Source organism: Marmota flaviventris, chromosome 10 (assembly GCF_047511675.1).
Source record: "Marmota flaviventris isolate mMarFla1 chromosome 10, mMarFla1.hap1, whole genome shotgun sequence".
Lineage (NCBI taxonomy): Eukaryota > Metazoa > Chordata > Mammalia > Rodentia > Sciuridae > Marmota > Marmota flaviventris.
In genome coordinates, this window is record NC_092507.1 from 19,216,557 (window position 1) to 19,232,350 (window position 15,794).

The 15,794-nt window shown below is 37.6% G+C and overlaps 1 protein-coding gene and 1 non-coding gene across 3 annotated transcripts in view; both read left to right on the top strand.

Annotated features, from left to right (window-relative positions):
• Window positions 1–15,794, top strand: part of Cep85 (centrosomal protein 85) — a 35,551-nt gene that overhangs the window by 340 nt on the left and 19,417 nt on the right. Inside the window, exons 1-3 of one of the 2 annotated variants that reach the window (XM_027937683.2) lie at window positions 44–50; window positions 6,444–6,516; window positions 8,569–8,721. In XM_027937683.2, the coding sequence (XP_027793484.1) occupies window positions 6,462–6,516; window positions 8,569–8,721 (208 nt within the window). In that variant the 5' untranslated portion in view covers window positions 44–50; window positions 6,444–6,461. Of the gene's footprint in view, window positions 1–43; window positions 51–6,443; window positions 6,517–8,568; window positions 8,722–15,794 lie in introns of those variants that run through there. The other variant, XM_027937682.2, reaches the window with a different exon arrangement.
• On the top strand, window positions 10,647–10,718 carry Trnap-ugg (transfer RNA proline (anticodon UGG)). Its single transcript has one exon. It is a non-coding gene; the product is annotated as a tRNA-Pro (tRNA).

Sequence of the window (15,794 nt, forward strand, 5' to 3'; positions counted from 1 at the left end):
TCGTTGCCGTGCTTTCTCCTTGCCTTTCACTCGAAGCATTTGCCTTACCTGTGAGTCAGGCCTTGTTCCAGTGGCCGGGGGAACAGCGGGCAGCACTTTCCTTGCCCTCGTGGAGCCCACGGTCCGTGGAGAAGAGCAGACGTTAAGCTAGTAGTATTCAGTTGGCACTCAGTAAATGCAGGGGGAAGATCTTTTACAAAGAGCACACTACAGAGGCGCTCGTCTAGTTAGAGCGATCAGGGAGCTCTCCCCGGGGAAGGGAAGTTCAAGTTTTGAAGAATGTGTAGAGAATTAAAGTTGGGGGACCGAGAGCACTCGGGAAGGCCTTAGACCCGAGCCCCTGAGCCCGGGCGATTCTGGAAACTGTCCCGACTCTGGAATTGCTTCTGGCATCCTGAGACGCTACTAAACATCCTGCAGTGTTCAGGACAAGCCCCCACATCAAGCAAGGTGTCAGTAGTGCTGAAGTTGAGGACCCCTGCTACAGCAAGTTTAGTTCAAGTTTGTCTGACAGCATATTCAGCACCTAATTTCGCCCTTGCAAACCCGGAGAATCAGAACCGTTTGTCTTTACTCTGAGATACACTTCCAGTGCGTGGCACGATGCCAGGCAAATAGTAGGTGATCAGTACAATTTGGTTAATGAATTGAATACAATATGCTGGGTAAGAAGGAGTTGTAATACAGGGTAGTTAAGATAACTGGACTTGATTATTTTCTCTTAGGCCTTGTCTGCTTTATAATGGGCTGGTGGTTTTGTCTCAGGACTTGTTCTTTGTAAAGGCAACTTCATGGCAGGGATTTGACTTCTCTTTCACTATGTCAGTTTAATGAGTGATCAAGGCCATGAATATAGTGTGATGGTGTGAGATTCTTAATGTGTCTGTGTCAGCTGTCTGTATATCCCTTCAAATCCTCTTCTGTCTTGATGTGGTTCTCAACAGCTGCTGAGCTTGACATTTCACACCAAGATTCTAATTCTTCAAGGGGAGAAATATATTTAACAGTCATAATCTAATTCTTAGGTAGCAACATGGGAAGTACAACCTGGGTGATGAACAAGGGCGAAGTGAAGAAATTATATGACTGTCCCTGACTGTCCTATTTCAAGGCTTGCAGCTCTGGCTGTCAGAGGCAGATGACTTTTGATGCCTTAATAATGCCCTTCAGTTCTTTCATTTGTGTTTTGTCACACACAGAAAAAAAAATGCTGATTAAACTCCTAAAGTTTTGTAGCACAGTTCTGGCTTTTTTTTTTTTTTTTGACAGGGTCTTATTACTTTGCCCAGGCTGGTCTCAAACTTGCCATCCTCCTGACTCAGCCTCCTGTGTAGCTAGGGTTATAGATGTGTATCACCACACCAAGCTTACAGTTCTGGCTTTTTAAAGCCTCTTCCTAGTTGTATGATCCTCATCAGTCTAAACTGTTATTCTCGAGAATAACTGCCTCATAGGATTAATGTGAGCATTAAATATATATATAAAGTATTTAGCACAGTGCTTGATAAATAGTAAGTGCTAAATACATGTTAAGTTTGTTGAATAAATATTTTTGTGATCCAAAGGGCTTTGAATATAGAAGCCAACCATGTTGGGTGCTTTTTTTACTGTTCCCCTCCATTCAGTCCTACCTTTTGGGCTGTAACATGGTTATTTGTATTATTCCTTGCACATTCATTTATCCCATTTTTATCCCAGAAAATATCGGTCTTGCGGTTTTAGGACCACTCCTTCAGTTGGTCCTAAAAATGTCTACTAGTTGATCATCTAATTCTGAATTTAGTAGGAAAAAAATCAAGAGTTACTTATTCTGTATTATTTTTTGCCTTATAGGTGCACTTTTTAAAAAAATATAAGTCACATGGTATAAAATTAATTTTACTCATGCATAAATCAGTGATTTTTATAATGTATCTAAGCCTGTTCAATCATTACTACCATCTGATGCCAAAATATTTTGATTATCCTGAAAAGAAGCTTATAACCACTAGCAGTCACTTTCTATTTCCTATTCCCTTCCTCAGCGCTTGGCATCCACTAATCTGCTCTTTCTGTGGATCTGGCTGTTTTAGACATATCATATAAATGGGACCATGCAGTTTTTTGGCCTTCTATATTTGGCTTCTTTTCCTTAATAATATTTTCAGTGTTCATCCATGTTTTAGCATGTATTAATACTTAATTCCTTTTTATGACCAAATAATATTCCATTGTGTGGATATAACACATTTTATTGATCCTTTGTTGGTGGACATTTGGGCTGTTTGCATTTTTAGCTATTGTAAGTAATGCTGTTATGAATATTTGTTTACAACTTTTTGCATGAACATCTATTTTAATTTTTCTTGAATACACCCACTGTATTTGTGAGTTTTGCATCTGCAGATTCAACCAACTATGGATTGAGAATGTACTCAGTGGGACTGGGGATATAGCTCAGTTGGTAGAGTGCTTGTCTTGCATGCACAAGGCCCTGGGTTCAATCCCCTGCACTACCAAAAAAAAACAAAAACAGAGAATGCAATTAGGGATTGTTGAGAATGGTGATGTATTCCTGTAATTTCAGTGACTTGGGAGGCTGCAGGAGGATGGCAAGTTCAAGGCCAGCCTCAGCAATTTAATTTATCAGGACCCTGTCTCAGAATAAGAAGGATTGGGGATGTAGTTCAGTGATAAAGTGCCACTGGGTTCAAAAGAAAAAAATATATACTTGAAAATAATTGCATTTGTACTGAACAAGTACTACATTATTTTTGTTGTTGTCATTATTCTCTAAGCAATTTATATAGCATTTATATTGTATTAGGTATTATAAGTAGTATAGAGTTGATGGTGATGTTTGTTTTTGAGATGGGGTCTTGCTATTTTACCCAGGCTGTCCTCAAATTCCTAAGCTCAAGTGTTCTTCCCTCCTCGGCCTCCTGAGTAGCTGGAACAGGTTCACATCACACACCTGGCTTCTAGAAAATTGTTTAAAATGAACAGGAGGATGTACATACATGTTATATGCCAACACTATTCTATATAAGGGATTTGAACATCTGAAGATTTTAGTATCTGTGGGAATTCCTAGAATCAGTCTCCTTTGGATTCAGAAGGACCACTATACACCCAAGAGTAGAATTGCTGAGTCATAGAGTGATTCTTTTTTAACTAGGAGTTTTCCTTTTGTTACCCTATTCTCAATTCATCTTAATTTGGAAAAGTCTCAGAATCTATCAGGCCTGTGATTTTGTTATCTTTCAAAGGAGAGGTAAAGGAAAGGATGTTTGATGTTGACAGTAATCACTAGTATGTAGGTAAGGAGGCTGTGTCATCATTAAGTCACTGGCCATAAATTAAATAGCTAGCCATAAGTAGAAGCTTTTATTACTAAGTAAAGAAAGCTTCTCTTTCCTAGGAAGAAGTGAGATTTTGGAGGATGGTACCAGTCCTATTAATGCAGTGAATTAGTGACTACTTGGGTTGTTGTTACTAAAAGAAAGCCGTAAAGGTCAGTAAAACATTAGAGAATTAGTACCATTTATCCCCCACCTCCCCCCTTTTTTTTTTCCCCTCTCAAAGTTGAATTTTATCTCTTAAGAATTGTGTGTGAATTGTCCCAACTTCTTTTGGGGCTCTTATAAATTCAGAGTTTACAAATTCATATTTCCATGTCTTTCAGGGACTGTACTGTGTGACACTTTTTGTTTTATTTATTTTTTATTGACACAAATTGCCAAGTAATAATAATAATAAATAGGCACTTGTGATGTGTCAGGCCTTGTGGTAAGTTATTATAAATCACTTAATATGAATTAGGTTGTGTCTTTATCACTTTTTTGGTGGGGGGGTGCCCGGAATTGAACTCAGCATTGAACTTGGGCATTTGACCACTGAGCCACATCCCCAACCCTATTTTGTATTTTATTTAGAGACAGGGCCTCACTGAGTTGCTTAGTACCTCACTTTTGCTGAGGCTGGCTTTGAACTCATGATCCTCCTGCCTTAGCCTCCTGAGTTGCTGGGATTAGAGGCATGTGCCACTACACCCAGCTTTTATCACTCATATAAAGAAACTGAGGCACAGATGTATTGAAATTTTTGCCCAGTGTTGTACAGCTAACAAAACCAAAACTGGAAGTTCAGTGTGTTCAAGTATATTTATCCACATTTCAAATCCAAGTGATCTGAGCCCATGCTCTGAACCACTTCCCTCAAGTATGGAAATATAAGATACTATTATTTGTTTTTGCTAGTTATAACTAAACAGTTTTGTTTATACAGGAATTAGACTCTGCTGAATTTTCAGCACCTACCCTTAAGTAGAAATGTTTTAAGAGATGGAGAAATGGGAAGAAAATGCCATGTTCTGAACTAAGGATCAGAATTATTCTTATGACCAAGAATTCTGCCTATTTCTGTGCATCAACTTTGATTACTGAAGGAATCAGGAGTTTGTTTTATGTTAATTATAATTGTGGCTATAATACTTCACTCTTGGTTGGGTTCTTTAGTTCTTTTTTTACCCTACACTGCCATTATGTACCCCATGGCTAAGAAAAGCCACAGTTAAGTTTGTTGATTAAAAGTAATATTTACTAAAAATTACAACAATGGGCGGGCTCTAGGACCACACGGGATTCATACTGGGAATCTGTTTCTATGTTTTCTCTACTTGCTTTAGGAAGATAAATAGGGCAGATTATTGGGAGTTGGTTTCTTTTCTTTTTTGTCTTATTTTTTTGAGACAGGGACTTGCTCTGTTGCCCAGGCTCATCTCAAACTTTGGGGTCAAGTGATCCTCCCGTCTCAGCCTCCCAAATAGTTGGGATCATGTCTGACTGGTTTGCTCCCCTGACTCTGCTTATGATTCCCACCCCCCATATTATTTTATTGGTGCATCATAGTAGTATATAATGGTGGGATTTGTTCTTACATCTTCATATGTGTACATGATATAACAATGTAATTTGGCCAGTATTAATCCACAGCACTTTCCCTTCCTTCCCCTCTTCCAATTCCTGGTCCCTTTTGTCTGTTCTACTGATCTCCCTTTGATTTTCATGAGATTCCTCCACAACCACCACCACCACTTTTCTTTTCCTTTTTCCTCTCTAGCTTCCACATAGGAGAGAAAACATGACCTTTGACCTTCTGAGTTTGGCTTATTCTGCTTAAGATAATGTTATCAAGTTCTATGCATTTTCCTGCAAATTACATAGTTTCACTTTTCTTTATAATTGAATAAAACTCCATTGTGTGTATATACCTCATTTTCTTTATTTATCCATTGATGAACATCAAGGCTAATTCCATAGTTTGGCTATTGTGAATTCTGCTGCTATAAACATGGGTATTCATGTATCATTATAGTATAATGACTTTAATTCTTTAGGTTAAATACCGAGGAGTGATACAGCTGGATCCTGGTTTGCTTTTTAAAATACTCATAGGAGTAAAATGTGGGAGAATACTTTAATATTTTATATGTTTGTGATATTATAAAATATATGTTTGTTCTTTGTCTAATTTCCTTGCATACTTGTAAAATCCTTGCAGTCATCAAAATGATGTGTCTTTTTATATGTTAATGAGTTGGATATTAACTGGCAGCCCTTCAGGATGGGGACTGATCACTAGAAAGAACAAGGCAGGGTCAGAGGGTGAGGACTTTGAGCCCCAACCTCTGAAGAAGAGGAGTGTTTGAAGATTAAGTTGCTCAATGATTTAATGAGTCTTGCCAAAGTAATGAAGCCCCTATAAAATTCCACAAGGGTAGGTTTGGGAAAGCGTCTGGGAGGCTGAACATGTGGGGATTGTTAGAGGGTAGCACACGAAGAGGGCATGGAAACTGCATCTCTTCCCACATGCTTTGCCCTATGCATCTCTATCTGTCCTTTGTAATATCCTTTATAATAAGTCAGTAAAGGGTTTCCCTGAATTGTGATTTAGCAATTAACTTTAGCAAACTAGTCAAACTGAAGAAAGGGGGTCATGGGAACTTCAGTTTATTGCTAATTGGTCAGATGCATGAGTAAAATAATTTGGGGATCTCAGTGGGTGTCAGAAGTGGGACAGCCTTGTAGGACTGGGTCCTCAACTTGTGGGATTTGACACCAGTGAAACAATCTGGGGATCTCAATGGGTGGCAGAAGAGGGACAATCTTGTAGAACTGAGTCCCCTACTTGTGGGATTTGATGCTATCTCCAGGTAGATAATATCAGAATCAAATTGTGAATTGAATTAGAGGATAACCTCTAATTGTGGTTGTCTCCTGCAAAATTTCTTGCTTGATTCATCTAGTGTCAAAAGTACCTTATGAGATTAAGTATAGTAGAAAGAAACTATGTTTGCTTTTTAATCCTCAGATTGATTTTGACAGTTTCTGCTGAATGGGAACTGAGTTACAGGGAATTAAAAAATAATGAGAGATTTGACTGGTTATTTCTTCATTCTGCAGTTGTCTCCAATAACTGTGATGGCCATGCAAGAGAAATACCCAAGTGAGCGAACCTCTCATGCTACTTCACCAGGTAAGTAGCCTAAATTTCCTGGATTCGATTCTGACTTTTGTTCTGTTATTTCATATTCTTTAAGGGACTGAGCACACAGCATTTGTTGAAATGCTGGTACAAAAAGAATAGAGTAACATGGGGCTATATTGAATATAAAAACAGGTCTCTACTTGGAATTGTAAAGGAGTAAACAGTTATGTGCATTTATAAATACGGCAAAATAAGTCTCATTATAATGTATAACTATAATATACTAATAAATAGAAAAAAAAACAGGTCTCTTTGAGGGAACAGTTAATCATTTATCTGTGGTCCTATATGGCTTCCAACAAGACAAATGTGATTTTTGGGAGGGGAGGACATATAAAGAATTAGAACAGAATGACTTTGGAACATAGTTCCATTTGAAATTAGAAAACACAGCATTAATTACTGTGTTCTGTGTTGTCTTTGTAATACTCTTAGTGGGTCAGTCATTGCTAGCCCACAAAGGTTGGAATTCTTGGATGCCAGTAGTATCTCTAAAATGAATTGCCAAGATTTTAAAAGTTAAGTAGATATTAAGTAGGTATTTTAAGTATATACGTCAAACATATAAATGTGTAGACAGTCACTAGATGAGGTATGGTTCAATTAAGTAGCATTTTAGAAAAATTTTAATTTCTAAGTATTTTATCAAAAAAAGGACACATTTTAGGGCCGGTGTTGCGGCTTAGCGGTGGAGAGCTTTACCTCGCACATTCGAGGCCCTGGGTTTGATCCTCAGAACCACATAAAAATAAATAAAAGTATTGTGTCCAACTACAACTAAAAAATAAATATTTAAAAAATAAAAACAAAAAAGGACACATTGTATTCAGTTACATATGTTTTATTTAAAGCACATGTTTTTTTTTTGTTTTTGTTTTTGAGAGAGAGAGAGAATTTTTTTTTTTTTTTTTTTTTAAGAGAGAGAGAGGTAGAGAGAGAGAGAGAGAATTTTTTTTTAATATTTATTTTTTAGTTTTCGGTGGGCACAACATCTTTGTTTGTATGTGGTGCTGAGGATCGAACCCGGGCCGCACGCATGCCAGGCGAGCGCGCTACCGCTTGAGCCACATCCCCAGCCCGAGAGAGAATTTTAATATTTATTTTTTAGTTTTCGGCGGACACAACATCTTTGTATATGGTGCTGAGGATCGAACCCGGGCCGCACGCACGCCAGGCAAGCGCGCTACCGCTTGAGCCACATCCCCAGCCCCCATGTTTTGTTTAATTATTTCAAAAGGCCTGGCAAACTGTGCACTGTAACTAAAGAGACAAAGTCATATAGACTTACCAAGAGGTCAGATTATGTTGCTTCTAGCTACATTATACTAACTTAGTACTATAGTAACATTTTCTAATCTCATGCTGCTCAGAAGTTCTGGTTGTTGTCTGTGTTGTTCATAAAAATTATTGTGGTGAATTCCCAGCAACTTGGAAGGCTAAGGCAAGGGGATCACAAATTTGAGACCACCCTAAGCAACTTAGTGAGACTCTGTCTAAAAAAATTAAAAAGGTGGGGGCTGGGGTTGTATGTAGCTCAGTGATAGAATGCTTCTGAGTTCAATCCCTAGTACTGAAAAAAAAAAAAAGTATTACAAATTACTGAGTATAGATAGATTGGGCATGTTCTTTCAAATCAGGCAATCCAGTATGACTCAAAGAATAGGAATACTTGGGGAAAGTTAGTTTGCTGTCACTAGAAAGCAGAAGTGAAAGGTAGCAAAGAGCGAGCAGAAGTAGAATAAATTAGGTTAAAAACATAGCAAAATGCTAAACTTGGAAGAAAGGAATAAGGTATTTTTAAGGATCACTTGCCTCCTACTAGATCAAAGAGTCTGTAGAACAATATTTTCTGATTTCAACTTAAACTTTGAGACTTTATGGTGCTAGGGTGCTGGGTCTTGGGCATGCTAGGTAAGCACTGTACCACTGAGTCACATCTCCAGCCCCGCTTAAGTGATTTTTTTTTAATAAAAACAATCATGTGGAGGTACCTCAGCTGGTTCACACTAAAAGGAGGAAATTTGTCTTTTTTTGTTTCAGGTTCCAATGTAATTCATAAGGGTAGTTCCCTGGGAACCGAATGGCAGACTCCAGTTATCTCAGAGGCCTTTCGGAGCCGCTTCAGCCGCTGTTCAAGTGTAGCCGACAGTGGGGATACAGCCATTGGCACGTCATGCTCAGATATTGCAGATGGTAGGTTGGATTAATGGTTTTTGATTACCAGTATATCTTGTCATTTTCAGATTGAGTTTTAGGTATATTGTCATTTCCAAAATATTCATGAGTTCATTTTATCTTAGTTTCCATTGTTATCCTATCTGACACAACTTTCTAATAGTCTTCTTGACCTCAAGTCTGTCCTTCTGCTTCTGGATTGATCTTATTAAAAAGCCTAATTTCATATTTCATAGTTTCCCTTTCCTGCAAATCCTTTGATTGTTCCATTACTTGGAGGATAAGTTCTCAGGCCTCAATTCTTCTGTGATCTGGTTCTACCCACCCATTCAACCATTCAAGCCTATTTCTTGGTATCATCAAGATGTTATTTTATAATGCTTTGAAAATAGACTTTTTTTTTTTTTTTTTTTTTAATGGTTTTGTTGTTTGGTTTGGTAACTGGGCTCTTTTTTCCATCTTTAATCTAGCCCATTTGTGCTGTTGCCATCTCCTTTGGTCCTTTCCAGCCGTGCTGATCTTATGACTATTTAGGATTTAGAAAAGCATCCCACAAAGACTTCTCATTCCTTCTACCCACTACTGATATCCTTCCTTTTTGCACCCTTTATCTTTATAATCTCTTGTCACTTGTTTTACACTTAAGTACTAACTACCAGCCAATGCTTTACAAGGGCGTTTTGTTTTTCCATTTAGATATTGAGGGCCTGGAAGGCAGAAGTCTAATGATAATAATTAATTACTGTTATATACTTTGAGATAGGTACTAGGCTGATTTTTTTTCTGAATTATTTCATTAATGCTATTCTGTGAAGTATTCTATTTTATAGATGAAAAAGGTAAATTTCAAAGTGCTTGAATGAATTGATTGCAATTACAGAACTGGTCACTTTGGTACTTTATCAGATGAATTGATTGCAATTACAGAACTGGTCACTTTGGTACTTTATATTTTGTCATTTAAAAATATATCTACTCCACAGCTACTAGGATGACTGTAATCAAAAAGATAGGGCTGGGGATGTGGCTCAAGCTGTGGCGCGCTTGCCTGGCACGTGCGGGGGCGCTGGGTTCAATCCTCAGCACCACATAAAATAAACATAAAGATGTTGTGTCCACCAAAAACTGAAGAATAAATATTTAAAAAAAAAATTCTCTCTCTCTCTCTTAAAAAAAAAAAAAGATAATAAGGATTGTTGGTGAGAATGTAGAGAACCTTTATACATTGTTGGTAGGAATGTAAAATGTTACAGTTGCTTTGGAAAAACAGGTTGGCAGTTCCTCAAAAAGTTAAACCTTAAGATTCAGTAAACTCCTCAGTATGTCCCCAAGAGAAATGAAAACATGCATCCACACAAAAATACATGTACAAATGTTCATAGTAGAAACAAACCAAGTGTTCATAACTGGTGAATAGATGAGTAAAATGAGGTATGTCCGTATAATACAATAGAATATTACTTGGGACTGAAATTAAATTAAGTATTTATACATGCTGCCAGTGGATGAACCTTAAAAAAATTATGCTAAGTTAAAAAAAAAAAAAAAAAAGCCAGATGCAAAAGGCCATATATAACATGGCCATATAATTGAAATATCCAGAATAGATGAATCTATAGGCAAAAAGCAGATTAGTGGGCTGTGGTTGTAGCTCATTGGTAAAGCATTTGCCTAGTAGGTGTGAGGTCCTGGATTTGATCCTAAAGCACCACATAAAAATGAAATAAATAAAGTTATTGTGTCCATCTACAACTAAAAAAACAAAAAACAGATTAGTGGTTTACTAAGACTGGGAAAGTTGGGGAAAATAGAGGAGTGTTGACTGCTATAGGGTAAGAGGTTTCATAAGTATACTAAAAACCATTGAAATTACATACTAAAAGTGGGTGATTTGTGTGGTATGTGAATTATATTTCAAAATTGTTTAAAAAAATGAATAGGACTGGGATGTAGCTCAGTGGTAGAGCTTCTTTCCTGGCATGAGAAGGACCTGGGTTCAATTCCCAGCACCATAAACAAATTTTTTAAAAGAACAAATATTTGGAAAAAATAAAACGAATGAAAAGGGAGGGGAAAATACATTTACTAATACTGGCTCTTAGACACCTAGCACTAATTTTAACAGTTTGATAACAGTGTTTATGGGGACTATGCTCAGTAAATATTAAGTAGAATTGAAGCCAAGTATGGTAGCACATGTCTGTAATCCCATCTACTTTTTAGGCAAAAGCAAGAGCATCACAAGTTCAAGGCCAATCCCAGAAATTTAGCAAGACCCTGTCTCAAATAAAATTTTTAAAATGGTTGCAGATGCAGCTCAGTTATAGAGTGCCTGTAGGTTCAGTCTCCGGTATAAATAGATAGATATTAAGTAGAATTGAATCATAGATTTCTAAATAGACAGTATTGTAAAAATCACTTAATCTAACTCCTTGTTGCTGGTGGATAACAAAAATTCCCTAGGGGTTAAACAACTTACAAAGATCCCACAGCTAAGTATCAGATTCTGGTCTCCTGACTATTTTCTTGTTCTGTTCCCCTACCCCCTTCTATTTTATTGGTTCTTTTTAGTTATTTATGACAGCAGAATCTACTTTTATATTATCATACAAGCATAGAATGTATCTTGTTCTAATTAGGACCCCATTCTTGTGGGTACACGATGGTGAATTCTCTGTGGTATACACAGTATTCTATATATTTTTTTACTGTAGTAGGCATTAAACACGTCATCTTGAATGCTAGGCAAACTTTTTACCACTGAGTTGTGTCCCCAGCCCTGATTGTAATATTTTTGACATCACTTGTATGATTAAGAGTTTATTATCCATTTAATTTTACTTATTAATGTTTTGCCTACATGTGTAGTCATGGGGCCTTTTCATTTTAACTTAATGGTAGGTATTATTAAATATCAAACATTGGTCTGAAATTTTCCCCCATTAAATTGGTTGTATTGCCGGTATGGTGGTGCAGGCCTGTAATCCCAGCCGCTCAGGAGGACCAAGAGTTCAAAGCCAGGGGCTAGGGGTTGGGGATGTGGCTCAAGCGGTAGCACGCTCGCCCGGCGGCCCAGGTTCGATCCTCGGCACCACATACAAACGAAGATGTTGTGTCCACCGAAAACTGAAAAATAAATATTAAAAATTAAAAAAAAAAAAAACCAGGGGCTAGGGCTGTAGCTCAGTGGCAGAGTGTTTTCCTAGCAAATGTGAGGCACTGGGTTTGATCCTCTGTACCACATAAAAATAAATAAATAAAATAAAGGCATTCTGTCCATCTACAACTACAAAAAATGTAAAAAAAAAAGTTCAAAGCCAGCTTCAGCAAAAGCGAGGCGCTAATAAGTAAGAGACCTTGTCTTTAAATAAAATATAAAATAGGTATGTGGCTCAGTGGTTGAGTGCCCCTGAATTCAATCCCCAGTATCCCCTCCAAGAAAAAGAAATAAAAAGAAAAATTGGTTGTATTTAATTCAGTCAAATTGTTAAACTGATTATGTGTCTCTCTGTAGTTGTTTAAGAGATGTGATCTTGCTGTGTTGCCAATATTGGCCTTGAACTCCTGGGTTCAATCAGTTGTTCTTTCTCAGCCTCCAGAATAGTTTGTAGAAACATGCTACCACGGCTGGCTATTAGTGAATTCTTTTAAAATTACAGTAGCCAAAGTCATCAGTCTAGAAGATTGTTTTGTTTTGTTTGGGTTTGGGTTTTTTGTTTGTGGTTCTGGTGATTGAACCTAGAGTCTTATCCATGCTAGGAGAGCATTGTACCACTGATTTACACCTCTGGCCCTTAGATTTTTTTTTTTTTTTTTAAAGGTTTTTTTGGGGGGTGGGTATCAGGGATTGAACTCAGGGGCATTCAACCACTGAACCACCTCCCCAGCCCTATTTTGTATTTTATTTAGAGACAGGGTCTCACTGAGTTGCTTAGCGCTTACCATTGCTGAGGCTGGCTTTGAATTCATGATCCTCCTGTGTCAGCCTCTACAACCGCTGGGATTACAAGCTTGTGCCCCTGTGGCCAGCTTTTTTCTTCTAAAGAAATCAATGGTCCTGTAATCGGGCTGGGGATGTGGCTCAAGCGGTAGCGTGCTCGCCTGGCATGCGTGCGGCCCGGGTTCGATCCTCAGCACCACATACAAAAACAAAGATGTTGTGTCCACGGAAAACTAATAAATAAATAAATAAATTTTTTTTTTTAAAAAAAAAAGGGTCCTGTAATCCCAGCTACTGGAGAGACTAAGGCAGGAGAATCATAAGTTCAAGGCTAGTCTGGGCAATTGTGGAACCTGTCTTAAAAGTAAAAAGAGCTGGGGGTATAGCTCAGTAGTTGAACACCCCTAGGTTCAATCCCTGGTGCTGGGGCAGGGGGGCCCGAAAGAACCAGGGTGTCTTTTCTGTCTTTTTTTTAATATACCGTATTTTGGAGTTTGTGGGTGTAGAAATTGAACTCAGTCCCTTGCTCATGCTAAGATACCTCTGAGCTATATCTCAGCCCTTTATCATTATACATAAGATTGTTATCTTCATCTTTTTACTTTTTAAATTTTTTTCGTTGTAGATGGATATAATATCTTTTGTTTATTTATCTATGTATTTATTCTGTTACTGAACTCAAGTGCCTCACACATGCTAGGCAAGCACTCTGCCACTGATCGACAACCCTAGCCCAGCTTATCTTAATCGTAACTCTTGCTTATTTTGTTCATGAATCTAACTTGGAGTCTAGTTGACAAGACATTTTAATACTGGTATAAAATAGTAGTTCATTGTTATATCTTTAAATTGAATAGGCTTGCTTTATATTCCATTCTTCATTAAGGTGTTTTACCTTCAAAATTCTTGAGGGACAGGGTAGAAGTAGATAAAACAAAGCTCATAGTACTTTCAGCTCTTTCTTAAAGGTGGAAATACAGATTGAGAATTCCTAATCCAAAAATTCGAAATCTAGGGGCTGGGGTTATGGCTCAGTGGTAGAGTGCTTGCCTGGCACATGAGAGGCACTAAGTTCAATTTTCAGCACCACATAAAATAAATAAATAAAATAAAGGTATTGTGTCAAACTACAACTAAAAAAAAAAAAAAAAATTTTTTTTTTTTTTTTTTTTTCAAAAATCTAACATGCTCCAAAATACATAACTGTTTGTGCATGACAAATTTTGGAGCATGTTGAATTTCAGATTTTTTGATCAGGCATTTTGTATTTTAGAGTTTTGGATTAGTGATGTTCAGCCAATAAAATCTATGCAGATATTCTAGAATTCAAAAAACTCCAAAAGCTGCAACACTTCTGGTTTCAAGCATTTTAGAAAACAGATACTCAACCTATAGTTGCTGGCATAGTTCAAACTGCCATACTTCACAAACTACTGTGGAAATAAACAGTTGTGTTGCATTTCTCATGACTAAAACACTCAGGGTCACTCCAGTTGAACTGGGCTGCACAAAATAATCACACAAGAGACAGAGATACCTTTTTTCTTTGGGTCCTCTGACCTTAGAGGTCCATGGAAAGAGAGAGAGAGAGAGAGCAGGGCCTGACCCTTTTATTGGGGAGAAGTCATTCAAATGAGGTAAGGAGTCAGGTTTCAGGGGGTTGAATCTAGCTTCCTGTTGTCTGCTATCAGCAAGTTGACTGACAGCTAGGAAGGCTATGCCCAAAGGCAGAGCAAGAGAAGGGGATACACAAAAGGAGCTTCCATGGAACATTCTATCCTAAACAGGGCAAAGGGGTAGGATTACAAAGGAATAGGTGAGTATAGCTCAACCCCTGTTTGTGACACCTACACCTGAAGTCCTGGGACAATGCCGGAGTCACTACGAAATGTAGTGATTGGTCAGAGCCTCCTGCTTCAGGACTGGAAGGCATGGTCATTCAGAGGGGCTCCCCACACAGTTGTGATTGAGGTTTAGCAATAACAGAATCTACCCTTACCATTGAAGGGAGGGTTACTAGAAAGAATGTATTGGTTTTATTTTGTTATGTTGTGTTTTTGCAGCACTGGGACTTAAACTCAGGGCCTTGGGCATGCTAGGCAAGTGTACTTACCACGGTTACATACTCAGCCCAGAATGAATTATTTTTGAAGGGACAGAGGGTATGGTTGAAGCGAGGAGGGTTTTAGAATCATATCCTTAAAGTAACAAAAATATGGTGATTTTGGGAACTGTAGACTTCTCTAAATAAAAACCACCATATTCCCTTGCACTAAATCTTGCATGCTTTTGGAAATTGTAGAAGATAGAACCCCCTTTTGAAAATGTTGCTGATCTGGTTTATAGTGTTCTGAAACACAAACCAGAAGAAGGTATAACTTTACATTTTATAGCACAGTTTATCAGAATTAGGTTAATATAATATAAATTGTTAATTAATATAGATAGATAAACCAAATAGATAAGTGAAAACAATGACAAAACTTCACTTCATTCCTTCATCTATAGATGAACTATGTCTACTGGAAAATTAGAAAACTATATTCTAGAACACTGGTTCTTTTCTTCTTGGTTTTGTTTTTTGGCATTATTATTTTGGGCGTTATGGGCTCAAAACTGAGTTTGCTGAGTCTTAGGAGAGAGTGGTGCTGTGGATGGAGCATGGAAGTGTTATTAAATTCAGCACAGTGGCAGTCCCTCATATGCTACTACCTTACTGTCTTCTTTTCCATAATCACACTACAGAAACAGGGACCCTGGGTAAGAGTTGATAGTGTAGTGCTGCTGTGGAGGATTTGAAGTAGATTGCCTACTAGTCTTGAAATCACCAGTCTGCATTAACCTTGTCAACTAGTCTTATGTTGTGGGACATTAAAAACCATGTTCTTTAACTGAGAAATTCCTTCTTTTTTGATACAGAGAGGCTCATGTATTTTATCAAAAATTATTCACATTTTTGTTTTGTGTTGTGTGGTGATGGTTGTTGTTTTCCTGTCCCAAGATCATCTAAATAATAGGAAATCAGATACTTTGCCTACATTAGATAATTTGGCTTCCCCATGTTTTAAACAGCTACTAGTAAGAAGATAGTAGGTCTGTAATCATATAATTCCAGGAAAGATTCTAATAGTTGTTATTAAATGAGTGGGCT